The following is a 17387-nucleotide window of genomic DNA, read 5'->3' on the forward strand; positions in this document are numbered from 1 at the left end:
GCCCAGCTGATTGTTCTGGACCCCTGAGGGCCACCACGGGCACGAGTGGCCCGTCTGAAGCCGGGGGCCTCCATTGCCGGTGGTGCTGGAGCCGGAACAGCTGGAAACGGCTGTATTCGGGTCAGCGAGGGCCCCGCGATCATACACCTGTATCGTCTGCTCCTCGGTGGGCTGAGCTGTTGGTAAGCCCCGCACCACCCACCCCCTTCTCTTAGGCTGCGTCAGCTGGCCACGCCCCCGCCCCCCCCCCACCCCCCCGACCGCCCCGACTTGGCAGAGCTGTGTGAGCGGGGTCAGTGGGGGTTTGAGTGTGAGTAGTTCTCCATGTCCCCAAGTCCCAGGAGTGGTGGCGGCGCTCTGGGTCCTGCTGCCAGAGGGTAGTTGGTCAGAGGTGGGAGGTTTCTGGCCTTGGGTTGAATTGAACAAAAACCAAGGAAACCACCAATTAAGCCCGGAAATCCTCATCATTCAAAGCGCTGTATGTTTCGAAAAGGCGCAGTAGTGGTATTTATTGCAGTTTAACATGTTGTGGGTTTTTTGTTCTGTTTTGCTTTTTGTTTGTTTGTAAACCAAGTCGTACAAGCGAGGAGTCAGTGGCCGGCTGACAGGTTCATTGAAGGGCCAGAGGCTGGCCAGGCCCTGCCGGTGACAGATGATCTCCGCAGGGCCGTCCCTTGGGGCTAGAGGGACCCTCAGGCAGCCCCCCCAGGGGAGGTGAGGCTCGAGCTCAGGTTCAGAGCAGGTGACACAAGTGAGGTCACACTTGGGAAGCAGCCCCCCCAAGTGTGCTGGGGTGAGGAGGTGGCGACACGGTGTTGAGCGGGGGCTGCAGAGGGGGCAGCCGCTCCCTAGCACGGGGGAGGGGGTGGTTGGCTTCGGCTCAAGGGAGTGTGAGATTCGTCTGTCCACTGCTAAGTTGCATGAGCACTGAAGGGGCTTTCTAGTAACTGCGCTTTTCCTGGATGTTTGAAAGCGGGAAGCAAGCTGTGTGCAGGCCTTTGGTCACCAGAGACCAGTGTTGTCTTACTTGGCCCAGGGAGCTCCTGAGTCGTAGGCCACAGGCACCTTCGTTGTTGTCTTGGGAGAGAGCTTTAGCAGTGCCGGGTTCCAGCTGGGTCTGGTCGCCCACCGGCGGTGTGACCGCAGTGTGGCCACGGTGTCCCGTGGGCAGCCGAGGCACCAACCAGCACAGCCAGGGGCCAAGGATGTAAGCCATCGGCGCGTGGGGAGTGCCGCGGGCGCATCCGGTGCTGGGCCTGGTTTGCTGGTGTCGAGCGGGTGTGGGGCCGGGGCCTGTCGTCGCCCTCTGGACCGGACCTGAGCTGGGGTGTGGAGCTCAGGAGCCCTGTGCCTGAGTGTGGGGGCGGGCCGGGGAAGGCCCAGGTGTGTGTGTGGGGGGGGGGGGGGGATCCGGGGGTGGGGGAAACTCCAGTCGGAAAGAAAGGCGAGGGAAGCTCCCCACAAGAAGCGTGGATGTTGAAGGTTAAGAAAATCCAAACAGGTGGGACAAAACTATGCCGTGAGGGCCCTGGGGACTAGCACAGGGGAGGGGGGGGCGCTGGGGGCGGGGCGGGCTCGGGGAGGTGGGGCTGCGCTCCGCCCCTGCCCCTAGCGCTCTCCCGCCAGAGCTCCGCCCCGAGCGGGATTTGCGTTTATCCATCTCAGAGTTTGGGCAGAAGGGCCCCGTGATAAAGACCCTGGCTTGTGAGGAGACGATGCAGAGAACCCACAGTTGTCAAACGATGATGTTTATTACTAAAAGGAGCAAAATGTTTTCAAACCTGGACAGCGGCCCTTGCTTTCAGAGAGCGAAATACAGAATAGTGGTAGGACTCAAACTGTTACATTCATTAAAGAAAAGTATCGAATTTTCATTTTGTAAGTAACCAAGCTATTTTTTCCAGCTAAAAGATAAAATGGCGAGGTAACATTTTTAGCTGCTTCGTCAGTAAGAAGAATCAGAACATAGTCGACATTCCCTTTTCGTCAATGCACAAACGATTGCACTGTGTTAACAAACAGTTTACATGCACCAGGGGAAAAGGTGGCAAAAAGAAAATGCAGATCGAGACCGGTTTCGGTTAGAACTCGCGAAAAGGCATCTGTGTCAGGGTCAGCGGCCTGCTGTCTGGCGTGAGGGCTGGGTTTCACACGCTGCTCACCCGGGCGGTGAGGGCGGTATTTCTGTCAGGCTACATTACACCGGGTGGGCTTTCTTTGGACGTGGCGAATGGGGCACATAGGCAGGGTCGGCCGGAGAGGACGGTGGGGGTTCAGCTGAGTGCACGGGATGCACCAGCGGCTCAGCGCTCACGGGCGAGCGCCGAGGGCTGGCCACCAGCAGCGGGTGCAGGGGCGGGAGAAGCAGGCCACGCCACGCTGGTGGTGACAGTGACCGTGCTGGCCAGCGCAGGGCCCGCTCAGGGGTCGCGGGGCGCGCCCGCAGACCGGTCTCCTCCCTGAACCTGCCCCCCGCGGGGCAGCCCGGGCCGGGTGGACTGGAGAGCAGCCCCCTTCCTGCCCTTTCCCACCTTCCACAGGCCGCTGGCGGGCGTGCCTGTCCCTGAGCCGCGCTCGGCTGCATGGTGCGCCCCGCGGGGAGCCGATCGTGGTTGGGGAGGGAGACGCGGTTGAGGAGTGTCTGGTGGAAGGCCCTTCGTCTGTGACGAGTGTCCTCACGCGGGAAGCAGTGGGAGACGGGAACTCCGATCTTAAGGGACTAGCAGTCCTCACGCGTGCTCGAGCAGCTCGGGTGCCCATCTCTGTCCGACCTTCGATGCAGGCGTGGGGTGAGTCGCCGCGGCAGGTGCTACCGGCAAGGTGGAGGGGAGTGAGGGCCCGGCCGGGACCCGTCTCGCCATCCCCTGGGGTCTCCTGCCTCTCTGGGTTGGGGCTGCCGCGGTCCTCGTGGCACCAGCTGGAGGCCGCACGGCCAGAAGCCCGCACGCGCGTCTGTGGGGGCGGCGGGGAGGGCGTGCGCACGCACGGCAGCGGGGGGAGTGTTAGGGGCGGACGGAGATGAGGTAGGTGTGAGGTGTGCCGCTCCCTGCCGTCCCCGAAGCCCCAGGCGCGCCCTGGACTGCTCGCGGCCACACGTGGATCGGCCCCGTCTGGCAGGGCTGCCTGCCCCTCTGAGGCCGAGGAACAGGCTGGAACGTGTCTGCCCACGTGTGCGTCAGGCCCCCTCCCCGTGGGTTCTCGGGCGGAGGCGCCCTCGGTTCCTGGCTCGCAGCCTCCGCTGGTGGAGAGCACGTGGCCATGCCGCAGCGAGGTGCTTCTGCGCCCTTGGGGGCTTTCACGGTCTGAGCGCCACCCGAGTGCCGTTGTCTCCCGCGTGCAGCGCCTCCAGGTGCCCGCGCGCCCCCCGCCCTCTTCCGCAGCCTTCCGGTGACGGCCACTTGTGCTTCCCACAGCTTTCAGACCGTCCCGGCGTATGGGAACGTGGTAAAAATACAGCTTCGCTGTTTTGTTTTTCAACAAAGGCAACTGCACTTTTTCTTGCTTTTAAGGCTGAATTAGCGACACTTCTCAGGGACAGATCTTGAGGACACTTGAGGACGGGTCATTTTTCTAGTCTTTGCTTACGGACGGTATCGCGTGACCCACGGTTCCCCGGGCAGGGAACAAAACTAAGAGACACCTTGGTTTTCCGACAAGAGCACGTCACCCTTCTTCCCGTTTCTTGTCTGGAATCACTTTTACACTTTACTGACACGAGCAGGTCCTGTCCAGGCAAGACCCAGTGGAAACGCGAGACATCGTCGGCGGTCCTCAGTGCCGTCCGTTAATTGTAGGGTCGGCAGCATGTGCAGCTACGGACATAGAGACCTTAAAATCTAGTAGGCACCTGTAAGTTTCTGAGACCGAAGGCAAGAAAACCCGGAAGACGAGACCTCTTTGAGCCGGAGAAAGCGGGATTACTGATGCCGAGTGGAGGCCGGCCCTCCCCGCCCCTCCGTCTTGAGAGGTGTCGTCCTGTGCATGTGGCGGCGACGCAAGCACCTCCCCCGGAGGAGGCCGCTTTGGGCACCCGTCGTCCACCTACAGGTGTGAGATTCACCTCGGAGGGGACCCCTGCCCGCAGCGGCAGCACTGGTGCGGAGTCGGGGGGAGATGAGTGAGAGCAAGGTGGCCGAGATCCCAAACTGAAAAACGCGAACACCACTTTATTTCCGTTAGTCCCCCAGACGTTCATCTAGGTCAAGCCCGTGATGCGTCTGCTCGGGGCCCTCGGTCACGTCATCTGGCTTTGAGTGGAGCGGCTGTGGAATCTGCCGTCCAGACCGGGACTTGTGGACGGTACAAGAGGGAGAATTTTAGGGCCAGGTTGGGACGTCAGGGGTTGGGTGCCCTGGGCCCCCGGCCTGGCACCGAGGGGCGTCCGGGGACGGGGGGAGCCCGGCCCGTGCTCTTCCTGCCCCGCTGGGGAGCCCGTCATCCTACAGTGTACGTGTTTGCTCGGCGCCTGTGTGGCAGTTGCAACACGGGAGTTCGTGGTCTGGTAAACGTGGTTGTGGACTTCTCGGGAGAGTGGTTTTGGCAGCAGGCGTCGCACCGCCGTGGCTACCCGCGGGTTTTCCACGTCGACTTCCTCTTTGCAAGTTCGCGGGCTCGTGTGTCACATCCCTGCTCTGTGTCTTTAGGAATCCTGGGTGCTGTTGATCAGGGAGCTTGGAAGAATGGATCGTTCTTCACGTGCCCGAAGTCACCCGAGCGCTTCGGGCATCGAGCACGTGCCCAGAAGCACAAGTAACCCAGTGTGCGAGTTTCCTCACGTTGGTGAAGGCGGACTGTGGGCACAGACGAGTCGCCTGAGGACCCTGGGGTGGGGGGTGGGGTGGAGGGTGTGAGTGCAGGTTTCCCAGCCTCGGGAGGGCAGCGCGAGGGGGGTGTGGAGCCGTGCCTCTCGGCCCCACCTACCCACAGGCCCTGGCTCAGCATCCCTGGCAACTCCATCTCTCTGCCTCTGGCTTTCACGTCCAGAGCGTGGAAGCAGCCGTCAGGGGAGGAAAGGACTCTCGCGAGGTGGCTCTGGGACTAATTAAAACTTGTCCCGTTGTACCCCCCTGGGGGCCAGCCCTGACCCACACGCCCCTCGTGGCCCGGTGTTGCTGTGCGTGCACGTCCACCGGGAGCGCACGGGAGGAGGTCGGCTGCTCTGGCCCCGGCCCGGGACTGGCACGGCCACTGGGAAAAGCTGGGCCTCTGGGCCGGTAGGACGAGCCCAGCCCCCCAGGTGAGCAGGAGCACTGCCCCGTGCCGAGCTGTCCCGCTGGGCGGCCCGCTCCTTAATCGGCTTCTAGACTCTCTCGGACCCGGAGCGGTGGTCTCGGTGGGATCCGCCGGGATACCCCGGGTGTGCAGTCTGGTTTTCACACCTGTGGTAGCAGGGGCCGGACGTGTGAGGAGGGGACACGAGCCAGTCACCTGTGCGGGAGCCCCTGGGCACAAAACCACTGTTGCTTTCACTGGGCCACACACACTTCCCTAATCCCCTCCCGGGGCGGCACGTGCGTGTGTAAGCTGCGGTCCGAGGTACCGTTTGGTGTCGTGCAGTTACCGGAACGTACAAAAGGCTGTGGTCTTTACGAAGAGGTGCAAACAGTTAGAAAACACATGTCCCACATGGAGGGTTCTGAGCTGCAAGGAGCAGGAATCTTTATTTGGTTCACTTCAGGTCTGCAGCAACCACTCGATATTAAAAAAGAACGGAGAGTAAGATGTACAAAAGATGTGACATCCCTTTAGAAAGTAACGTTACCAGAAACGCATTTCTTACAGACCCTCCCTCTCCTGTGCCCCACTCCCCAAAAAGACCCCAAACTAAGCCAAACTGTGAGAAGAAATGGGGAGAGAATGGAGAACGGAAAAAATAAAACTGGATTTTACTGGAACATGCTCTAATCTTTAGTTTATTTCTGGTTAAAAATATAGCAATCCAGTGCAGTGTAGTAAAGAAATCTGCTTGAAAGGTAGCAGAGAAACAGCTAAACATAAGCAAAGCAAGGCAGAGTCCATAGCCGGGCTGTGCCCAGGACGGCTGTGGAAGCTCACGGTCAGGGCCGTCCCGGGCGTGAGCGCAGGGACCGGGGTATGGACGTGGCCATGCCCCACAGACACGTCCATACGCCCTGGCCGGGGCTGGCTCCAGCGCTAGGACCACGGGGCGCCCGCACATTCTTGTTCTCTCGTTTGGATGATGGTGCAACATTGGTCGAGAAGGCAGAGTTGTGTCTTTTGGGGGAGAGGGGGGCAGCAGCGAGTGCTCAGGGGTTTTGAAGCCACTGGGTTTCACCCACATTCCTGTCCTGGGCCCAGACCAGCTCCGGAGTATGAACGAGGCATCTGGAAAGAGTGTGCATATCTGTGGGGGAAGTGGAGGCCGGCACAGGACAAAGACGTGAAAACCCATGTGCCCGGGGACCGCGAGAGGGAATGATGTCGCCGCGGGCCAGGTCACTGCCACGGACGTCTGACAGGGACAGGGGAGCCGGGATACACATCCTGCATGCCAAGTGGAGAAAGGCCACACACTCGGAGCCGGGCGTGGCAGCTAGGTGGCCCCACGGCACTCCCTGCCCTCTGTCCCGTCCACACCACTGCTGCTGGGGGTGTGGGACAAAGGGGGGAGTGGTGGGGGAGGGGGCAGACCGTGGGGAAGGAGGACCTTGCTTTCAGACTCCATGGGGAGAGGCGGCAGATCCCTGCTTCCTCAGGTACACGGCACAGACTCAAAACAGGAAGCGGCCTCGACCGCTGCCTGCTGGGAAGGCGCGCCCACTCCCCCCCCCCCCCCCCCCCCCGCCCCACGCCCCTACTTGTCACCCGCTATTCCAGGACCCAGGGGAGCGACACAGGTAACAGACTTTCTGCATTCAGCCTCACAGCACAGCTGGACACGCTGGGGTCTTCCTCCGGCCGCCTCCTTTTCCAGTCCCAGATGGAGTGTCATGGCGGCGAGGACGGTGACCGTTTTGTTTTTTGGCCATTGATTTGCCGGGGTCCCTTTCCTTTCCACACCAAGCTGGAGGGTCGGTGTGCTGGCCTCCTTCTGCCATGCCACACAGCATCGTGTTATACAAGCAAAGAATTTTGGCTAAAATCCAAAAAACATTACCCAGAAAAAAAGGCAAACTGTGAGTAATACCCAATCACATTGTTCTGTGAAAAGTCTCAGAAGTGGTGCTCCGGCCGTCTGAGTTACCATCCTTTCCTTTCTGTCGTTTTTTTTTTTTTTTTTAACGTCCCCCTTTTGTACATCGACCACTGTTTTTGCTCACGCGACGTCTCCTCAGATGAAAAAGTTAATAAACAAGATGGCGACTCCGATGTTGAGCAAGATCACCATGGCCACCAGGATGGGGGCCGAGCCCTGCAACAGGACAGGAGAGGTGAGCCCGCGCCCAGCCTGCCCCTGCCCCCCCAAACCAGGAGCTCCCAGAGGATGACCAAAGCCCGGGAGAGGGTCCTCCTGCTCCCCGGGGCTGCAGCGACTGGGCCCGGGATGCCCGGTGCCGACCTCCCTCCCAGCACGCCAGGTCGCTTTAAGTCAGCGTCCCCAGCCCCGCAACTGGGACGAGAGAACACCGGCCCGGGATTTCAGATGCGGCCCACCCGGGACGGCCCCAGCATTCAGCCGGAGACCCCACACCACCCGGCAACGTCCGAGCCCTCGAGTGAGCCTTTAAGCACACGCTCCTCAGCAAGCGCCTCCTTCCTGTCGCCGCTCAAGCTCTGTGCTAAGTGTTGTCCCTGCCCGGCCGCCTCCAGGCCTTTCCTGCCCCTGGAGCAGAGGTTCGGGTGAGCTGGGCATCCAGGTCTCAGCCTCCCCTTCCTGGGCCCGGCTCTCCTTGGAGCCTCCGCGGTGATGGGTGCAGAGACCACCGTATCGGACAGGGCACCGTGCTGACCCCAAGAGGACCTCAGAGGACACAGGACACCGGCCATCCCAACGGAATAAATACAGGTGCCCGGCTGGAGGCCAGCCGCTGGCTGGCACCTCACCCCAAGGGAGCTTCATTGGGAAGCACCAACGTGGTGAAGGAGGCCAAATCTGGAACCTCCTCCCATATCCCTTCCCCGGCCGTCATCTGGCTTCCAAAAGTAACCACACGCACACTGCACACGCTCCATGTACAGATGCGTGCAGATGGTTCTGGCTGCTGGGACAGGGAACAGAGCAGCGAGCCCACGGGTGCTCCCAGTGCCGACCACAGGGCTGCTGTCTGGGGGGACCTGGGTGCGGGAAGGCAGGAGCACTAAGGAACGAGCCTGCTCTCGAGATGCTCACGGTGGTCTCGGGGGGCACCTGTCCACAGAAAGGGTCTCTCTCAAGGAGCACGGGGCCCTGACATGCCAGTGGTGTAGCTCCTCCAGGGGCCGGCGGTGGACACGGACCCTGCCTCGCGGCGGGGTCCCAGAAGTGTCCCCGTGGGGCAGGTACGTGGCACTCGGCCAGGTGATCAGGCCCTGAGGGACTGGGGCCGTAGGTCCTGGCACAGAGCACACGGGGGCATCAGTCCCAGGGTGGGTCTGAGAAGCTGGGGGAGGGGCAGGACACGTCTGCTCACAGGTAGAGGGTCCCAGAGAGTCCCTCCTGGGGGTGGGCCCACCCCGGCACCACGCAGTCCATGTGCCTTCACGCTGCCTGCCGTGACAGGAGGCAGGCGCAAGCCCCGGCCTCCTTACCAGAGCGGGAGCTGACCTTCCTGGACCGCGGGGGCGTCTAGTTGAGGACGGGGCTCCCGGGCTGCCCGGTTTGTTTGGGTGCCTCCGGAACCGCCCACGCACCTTGGCGGCTGGGGTCAGGCCTGGGGTCAGGCCTGGGGTCAGCCTTCTCTGAGATCTAAAGGGAGGGGGACCCCGTCACCGGCCCCGGGCTCCTGGAGGGAAGGAGCCAGCCCTCGGCTGGAGGCGGCCACGTGCTGACCACAGGCCCAGGGCCAACGCCGCCACTCACCGTGCTGGGTTTGAGCTCGTCCCCGTCCTCTCCGTCCGACTCCAGTGCTACCGGGGAGGACTTCTGGGGCGGGGAGAAGGCCAGGTCCCAGCGCAGCAGCCGCGGCTCAGCCCGCTCTCCCAGCCGCAGGCTCTCCAGCCTCTGCACCGCGGGCTCCGTGCACGAGGCCGGCCTGGCGCCGTCCTTGCTCTGGGGCTTGGACCGCAGCCTCTGCGCCCCGAAGCCCCGCTCCTCAGGGCGGTGGTCCTCACCCAGGCCCCGGCAGGCGCCGCCCCTGCTGGAGCGCCTCTTCTGGGGGTGCGCCTCCTGCGCGCACGAGTCCATCCGCCGCAGCGGTTTCATCTCCGTCTCGTAGTTGCTCAACTTCTCCTCCTCCAGCTCCAGCAGCTTGGCGCCCGCCGAGCCGGGGTTGCCGGTCCGGTGGTGGGAAGTCCAGGAGAAGGTGGGGGGCGACTCCGTCCGCCGCTCCCGGGACTTGGGGTTGCCGGGCTGCCTGTGGCCCGAGCTCCGGGAGCGGAAGTCGTCTGCGGGCTGACCGCTGCGGAGGGCGCCGCCGCGGACGCCCCTGGAGCTGCCGGCCTTCTCCTCGCCCCAGCTGTTGCGGGCATAGTCCCCTCCCCGGCCCTCCAGGAGCATCTGGATGTCCCCGCCTCGCTCCTCGTCCACAGAGACCTGCCGGGAGAAGTGGGCAACCTTGTTCCGTGAGGCAGGGGCCGGGGGCGGGGTGGCCGTGGGGCTGGCGGGGAAGCTCTGCAGGGGGCTGTCGTCGGGGGTCAGGTCCGAGGGGGTGGTGCCTTTGCGGTACAGCTCGGGGCTCTCCTGCTGCAGGGGCGTCCCCGTGGAGGCCACCTCGATGTCACTGCTGGAAATCGGGTGCTTCGGCCGCTGGTACTCGAGCCCTTTATGTGGGGGCAGGAAGCACACAGAGGTTGGGTTACTCGGACCCTCTGTGCCTCGTGAGGCCTGACCTCACCAGAGGGCTGCGGGAGAGCAAGACGGGGCCTGGGTCCAGGGCGACAGGCAACGGGGCACTCTCCACTGGGGGGCGGGCGCCGCAGTTCTGGGAGCCCCCGACCCGACACCCACCGGGAGGGTGACCAGGTCTGGAGGGGCAGTGGCACGCAGAGGTTCCGGTCCTGCCCGCTGGCGACAGGAGAGACCCAAGGCTCAGCAGGCAAGGGTGCCAGGCAAGGGCGAGGCCGGCCCGCTCCAGGCTTAGGCCCCACCTCCGACAGCTCCCTCCCGAAGGTGGAAGGAAGCCTCTCGTGCTAGGTGACCTTCTCCAGGGCCTCACGGCCTCCCTGGGTGCAGCGTGACAGGAGTGGTCTTCTCGCCAACTCCGTGCCAGAGTCTCTGAGCCTGGGCGGGAGGGGCCACGGGACACACAGCCCCCCACGGTCTGGGGGGGCTGGGCCCAGTCCCCATGCTGTCGGCCGCAGGCACAGCGGCCCCAGTCTCCTTTCTGGGGATTTTGAGGTGGGGCTAGCGGGCAGAATGAGGCAGAGCTGCAGCCACCTGAAAGGGTGTCTCCTCCACAGAGGGTGACCGAGGGAGGCCCTACGTGGTCCTGGAGGCAGGGTCGGGAGTCCTCAGACCCGTGAGCACTGCCGTACGGAGTCAGCCCCCACCCCCTAGTCTGTGCATACCCCCATCCATCACGTGACAGTGGGGCCAGGAAATGCCTCTGTGGCCGGGCACACGGGGCCGGGGCCACAGTGCACCGCCCAAGCGCAGGGTTCTGAAGCAGCACACTGAGAGCTAACGCCTGCATGGGGGTCCCTAGAGCACCCTAGGACAGGACGCAGTGATCGAGGCCCTGCCCTGCCCTGCCTGCGTTCAGGGTGTCCTCAGGGCAGAGGTCCTGCACCTCTAAGCCCAGGGGCCGGGCGAGCCCGGACACCAGGCCCTGTGGACTCCACACAGCAGAGGGAGGCTGCCGGCTTCCCGAGGGACGGAGAAGGTCACGCGTCTGGCTGACGCGCAGTGACTTCCAGCTTCTCCCGGAGGACAGGGCAGGAGCTCCCCTCACTGTTCTAGAGCCCCTCCGTCCACCTCGACCCGCCCCCACTGGTCACATGGGGCGGTTCACAGCTCGTTAATACTGAAGCCCTACTTCCTCAACTGCCCTAGCAACGCTCCTACCTTCCTAGCAGCCACCTGGTCGGACCGAGTAGGTTCCGGAAGAAAGTTCTAGAACAACAGGAGTGGGGAGGGCAGGGAGAACAGGCAGACGGTGACCTCCGGGGAAGGCATCAGTAGCGCACAGAGACGCGGAGGCGGAACGTGCAGAAGCCTCACACCCTGACCGGCACGTCTGAGGCGTGTGCCGCGGCCCCACACCTCTGCCCCTCGGGGGACGCGCACTCACCGTTTTCCCGGTGCTGGAAGGAAGGGGAGAACTCTTTGGCAGTGATCCTGGCGACGCGCGCCTCCTCCTGGGCCTTCTGCGCTGCGGTGAGGGCGGCCTCAGCCTTGGCCCGGGAGTGCGACGTCCTGGCAGGGAGAGGCAGGGAGGGCGGTAAGGGCTCCAGAAGCAAGACGGGGAGGGCCGTGGCCTCCGATCTCACGTGTTTGTTCACTCAGCAAACACTGCCCCCTGTGTGGCCGGGCCTGAGTGCCTGCCGGCGCCTCCGGGCACAGAGCACATCCCGGCGAGGGCAGGGCCTGGCCTGAAGCAGCGGTCAGCCTGCAGGAGCCCCGGGACCTGCTGCGGGAAGCTCCCCTCCTTCCCTGCGTCGTGTCCACATCCTAGATAGGGGCCCGAGCGCACAGCCGACTCGGCTCTGGGCCTCCGGAGAGCAGCAGCAGCTTGGCAAAGGCTGGGCTGCCCGGGAAGGAATAGGGGGAGAGTTGTGCCCAGCCACACGTGTGGGCTGAGCGACTCGCTGGCCGGGCTCGGGGGCAGGGCCAGGCAGCCGTCAGGAGCAGGGCTGAGGGCAGAAAGAACAAAGCACACCTTCCCCTTCCCCAGGCCTGGCTCCGGGCCCAGGGAGGGCGCCGGCTGGCCATTCTGGAGATCGCGTTGGAGCCAGACCTGCCTCCCAAGACAGCACCGACCTGGCAGCCGCCAGAGAAGCCCCCACATGCTGCTGTCCCACCACCCGGCGCTGCGTGCACCTGGCCTCCCTCTTCCCATCACCGGCACCTTCTGGGCTCTGAGGAGGGAGCCCCGGGGAGCCGAGGCTGGGTGTACTGTGGCAGGCCCCGGGGCCACCCTGACCCTCGGCAGTCGCCGCAGCCCATCGTCCCAGCCATCCTCTGGCATCTTCTGGAAGCACAATCACTAGCTCTCTATGTGTGGAAGAGACCGGCTCAGAGAGTTTGAGAAACTTCTCTACGTCTGTATGAATCATGGTTTCCAGCTGCTGAGAGAGAGCTGGTTTCCCACAGACTCCACCCAGAGGGGAGGCTCAGCTCCCATCAGCTCTAAACTTGGGGGTGACCATCATGTGGAGCACAGGCACGGCCCTTCTGTGGAGGAGCTGTATTGCCCAGGGAGTCCAACGGACTCAGGCAGCACTGATTTCAGCCCCTACGCACAGGCCTGATGTGGGGACTCCAGCAAAGGGGGTTTGCACTCAGGTGCGTGAACCTTCCATGCGCGCACATGTGCTGACAGCCCACACCAGACGATGCCCCAGCCCAGTGTGGTTGCAGGTGCGGTGACGGGCCCCCAGCTGAACCTGAGGACAGCACCTTGTAGCTGTGAGCAGGACCTTCCCACCCAGCCGTCCCAGTGGCTCCGACTCAGGCCTCCACGGGGTCTCGGCCGCCGATCCCAAAGGAGACCCTCTTCCCTCGTAAAACAGGGCAGGATAACACCAGGGGTCCACGCGTCTCACCTGCCTCGTGTCCTGGCTCCGGGGCACTGCTTCCCAACCCCAGAGAAACCAACACACCGTGGCCTGTCCCCAGGACAGGCAGCCTGTTATCAGTACCAGATGAGCTGACAAACGATCACTGCTACCTGGGGACCTGTTCCCCACATGCCAGGGGCTTCCAGAAGCCCCAGAGAAGTCGTTTCTGCCACATACTGCCCAGCAACCCTGACATGGGGCCTTCACATGGTCCCCCGTGTCCCCTGAAACAGAGGTGCCTCAACACAGACGGAGAGAGGAGGCCCGGCCCCGGGAGAGAGAGGCGCTCTTGCCGATGGAGTGTTCTCGACGCCCCCCTCCCCGGAAGCAGAGCAGCCCCTGAGCTTGGCTCTGGGGAAATGATACAGCTTTTCCACAGAATGTTCCACGGGCTGATCTGGGATAACGACCATTTCATTAAGCTGTAACTCCAACCACACCGTTCACCCGTGTAAGACCTACGATGCAGTGGTTTTCAGCGTCTTTACGGTCATTTTTAGGACACCTTCAGCACCCCGAGACCCCGTGTCCTTCATCATCAGTCACCTCCTCCCCACAGCCCGAGGTACCCACCACACCACTTCCCCCTCACCGGGTGGACCTGCTCTGGGTGCTCCCCAGCCAACTGACTGTTGTGTAACTTATTTTAACTGAAGTGAAGTTCACATGACGAAACACAAGTGCACAGCTGGGGCACTGTCTTCACTGAGCTGTGTATCCACCATTTCCCCCTGGCTCCAGGACGCGTCCGTCACAGAGGGGTCCGAGCCTGTCACACGGAGCACAACAGGCACGGCCCTTCTGTCACTCCCGCCCCCACCTTGCCCCAGGGTGGGCAGTTCTGAGCCACCTGCTGCTGTGGACAAAGCACCCGCCCTGGTCTCGGCCTGACGGCTTGTGGCTGCTGCATGCGACACTGGGTGTGGCCCTTATCCTGGGACCTGGGGTCATCGTCTGGCAAAGGAGCGTGAATTGTGGGACCCGAGCAGGCGACGACCACCCTCGCCTCTCAGACACCCTCACGCAACAAGTCTGGGAAGGTCTGGCCCTCGGGTGCATGGCGGGCTGCCATCGGTGACAGAATGCTGAAAAGGGAGTATGTTATGGGGCCTGTAAACGGAGCCCCAGTCATGTGAGGGGGCACAGGGGCTCCCAGACCCACCGGGAGGCACAGTGAAGTTTGGAAAGACTGAGGACAATGGCCGGGCCTATTCGTGGCTGCAGTCCCACGGACCGTGATACCGCTCACCGGGCCTGGCCCGCGGTACCTTCTAGTAAAAGGCCGACAGATAGGTTTGGGCACAAGGAGCCTGAACAAAGGAGAGCAGCTGAGCTGACAGTAACACACAGTACGTACCTGAGGGCTTGAGCTCCCTGGAGGCCAAGGCAAGCAGGGAACCGCAAGGATGCCATCTGGGGCACACGTCAGACAAAAACCGGTGGCTCAGCAAGGGCCAGGCTTGGGACCTGGAAGAAGTTTCCCAGCCTCACAGGTTTAGGTTGCTGGGGCCCCACAAAGAGTTCGGCCAAACAACCAGAAGGGGCTGGAAGGACCCAAAGACCAGCAGCGAGAGTCTGGAACGGGGCTCCGTGCTATTCCACAGTAGCTCTTCCTCTTCCTCCAAGTTGAACTTGGACCTTAGGGCAGGCACACACCCCCTGCCCAGACTCCTCGCCGAGAACGTGGGAACGTCCTCTCCGACCTGCTACTCTCCGTTCCTAACAGTTACTGTTGCCGACCAGACAAATGTGGGTGGTCGTGGAGCCCACACAGCTCTGGACCAACAAACGGGACCAGCCACCCAGCAGAAACGGGTTACCGAGTGTGGCCACTAGAGCAAAGGCCACGGGAGGTAATGGGCAGCTACAAATGTTTGTTGAGGAGAGGTTAGAGCCTTCGGAGCTACAGCCAAGCACAGCCTGATGGATTGGACGAGGCGGCTCACAGGCTGAGGTCGCAGGAAAACAAGAGTGAGGTTTTGTGTTGCTTAAAGCCGCGAGTTTGGGGGCCCCTCATTCCGAGGAGCAGCGTGCACGTGTGATCATACAGGCATCCTGATCGAAGGACTCCCCTTAAATACCCCCAAGAGTCGGGCTAACGGGGCATTGTTTGTAAGCGTTTCTGCACACACGTGCCCCGGTGACGCACATGGAAACGTGGGTGCCACCACCTCGGGTCCTGTGTCCCCAGTGGACATGCGGCCTGGCCACGGCAGCCTCTCCCAGGCCGGGGGGGGGGGGGCTTGACTGAAAAGCCAACAAGACTGCTGCTCTCTTCCATTCCTGTCCCAGACCTTGGGAAGTCAAGTCACCCCCCTCCCCACCTCCCGGTGAGACCAGTGTGCCTCCAGGCATGGCCGGTGGACACAGCATCTGCGGGCAGCGTCCACGCCTCACTCCTGTGGCCTGAGCCCCAGTGGACGGTGAGAGCCTGTCACTACTTTCAGACTGCCCCGTGGACGCCCGACCTCCAGGCCAGCATGGTGGGGTGCGGCCCCGTGACCCTGTGGACAGGGCCTCGCCCCCACCTCTGACCCTCCCGTGGCGGGCACACTCCCGGAGAGGAGGACACGTTGCGTCCCCGGCCCAGCACACGGCAGCCCCGGAGGGGCCACTGTTTGGTTTCCACCTCTCCGCTTAGTAAAAATACCACAAACGTTAATTCACCAACACCGTACGTGTATTTACATATATACGTTCACACATATAGAAGAAGAATCAGCCGTGCCAGCCCTAAAATAAAATCAAATCGAGAAGACTGAGCGCGTTTAATAGAGAAGACCTCCCAGCGCATCATGAGGCTCGATCTTCCCTGTGACCCTCAGGGCTGGGCTGGCCAGTCTGTCTCAGGGGGAGTAGTGAGAGTGACGCCCCAGGCCCCCGCCCCCACCCCCACAAGCAGGGCAGGGACCTGGAGAGCAGGCGGGAAGGAAGCGGGGTCCCCTCCCAATGCGCGACACCACCTCGCGTTGACCGCACGGGAAGGGCGTGGGGCAGACCGCGCAGACGGGACGTGGGATAGGCAGTGCAGGAGGGACATTTGGGGGGGGGGGTGGATGCGGGGTAGGCAGCCTCGGGGGCTGCTTAAGACAAGGCGGCAGAGGACGGTGACGTGACGTAGGGGGACCAGCCCGTGCCTGTCCCAACCGCCCAACCAGTTCCACCACTAGCGCCTGGACTGGACTGGACTGGCTTCCTGCCCCCACCCCTGTCCGTCCACAACCTGCGAATGTGACCGTATTGGGAAATTGGTCCTTTGTGAGGCGTGACACAGCCAGAGAGCCTGACTGCCCCAGAGTGTCGGCCTCGGAGGGTCTGGGCCCGGGCCTGGAAATCTACGTTGCTGGTCCCAGCTCAGGACCACCGCGCCCAAGGCTAGAGCCCTCCAGCTGCCCCCGACCACAGTCCGCACCCCTGTCTGCCTTCCGCATCCAGCCCTCCCGGACGGCCCCCCGTCTTCTGGGCCCCTGCACCCGATCCAGACCCCACAGACAGCGGCCCCCTCCCACACCCTGGAACGGGGGCCTCCCGCCCCAGTGCCACCCCAGACCTGGAGAGGTGGGCCTATGTCACCTTGTGATCGGCTCCCCTGCCCTCAGGTCTCCAGCCTCGCCAGACCCTCCCACCCAAATCAGAATTTGCCCATCTTCACAGCACCCTGTTCCTGGTTACCCGAGGGCAGGTCTACTTGAAACGTAGGCCTCAGCGCTCAGGTCCCTGTGGGACATTGCTGCTGGGCACCCAGCTGTCACCAGTGCTGGTAACTGAGGGTCTCTGGTGGGACCAAGGGGCACCCAGGGAGGGTCCTTGCTGAGCGTGCACAGGTGGGCCAAGGGGCCCCGTGCGGGAGGAACTCCCCCTTCACCAGCCCTTGATTCGTTCCCACCTGGCAGACACCCTGGCCTGAGGTCAGGGATCTTCCACAGAGGACTTGTTTTCACATCTGTGGCAGAGGAGGAAACTGAGGCACAGAGGTCCGGGCTTTCACATGCTTCACTGGTCTGGCCTGATGACACAAGTTCTCTTCCAGCTCAGAAAGGTGCCAGGAGTCTCTGATAAGTGACTCAGGCCACCACCTCCCCAGGACATCTGCTTTGGGAAGGGCTTTGTAGGGGATGAACAGCATCCCCCGCCCTCAAATTCACATCCGTCTGGGACCTGGGACCTTGACTTTATCTGGAAGTGGGGTCTTTGAGATGTACTTAGTTCAGTACTTAGTTGTGGGAGGGCCTAAATACCATGACTGGTGTCCTTACAAGTCGAGGGGACACAGACACAGTGGAGGCAGCCACGGGGGCAGAGATGGCGGGGTGGGGCCACCAGACGCTGGAAGAGGCGGGAAGGACCCTCCCCTGGAGCCTTCTGAGGGAACGTGGCCCTGTGGCACCGGGATTTGGACTCCAGCTGGCAGAGGGCACATTCCTGTCGTTTAGAGGCTCCAGCTTATGATCCTTTGTCAGGGCAGCCCCAGGACACTGCTTCGGGCCAGGGGCATGGCCCAGGGGCGCCACTATAGGGCTGTAGCTTAAAGTGGTGCAAGACGCGGTCCTGGGCCACGTGAAGGAGCGTCT

At 62.8% G+C, this 17387-nt stretch overlaps 1 protein-coding gene across 1 annotated transcript in view; it reads right to left on the reverse strand.

Moving 5' to 3' along the window:
- Positions 1-5894: 5894 nt before the first annotated feature.
- Positions 5895-17387, reverse strand: part of JPH3 (junctophilin 3) — a 75782-nt gene continuing 64289 nt past the window's right edge. The window contains exons 3-5 of the mRNA XM_086688736.1: positions 11328-11452; positions 8960-9858; positions 5895-7372 (exon numbers count right to left, since the gene is read on the reverse strand). Coding sequence (XP_086544862.1) covers positions 7292-7372; positions 8960-9858; positions 11328-11452 — 1105 coding nt within the window. The 3' untranslated portion in view covers positions 5895-7291. The remainder of the gene's footprint in view (positions 7373-8959; positions 9859-11327; positions 11453-17387) is intronic.

Source organism: Puma concolor, chromosome E2, assembly GCF_028749965.1.
Source record: "Puma concolor isolate L17-30 chromosome E2, mPumCon1.1.hap2, whole genome shotgun sequence".
Lineage (NCBI taxonomy): Eukaryota > Metazoa > Chordata > Mammalia > Carnivora > Felidae > Puma > Puma concolor.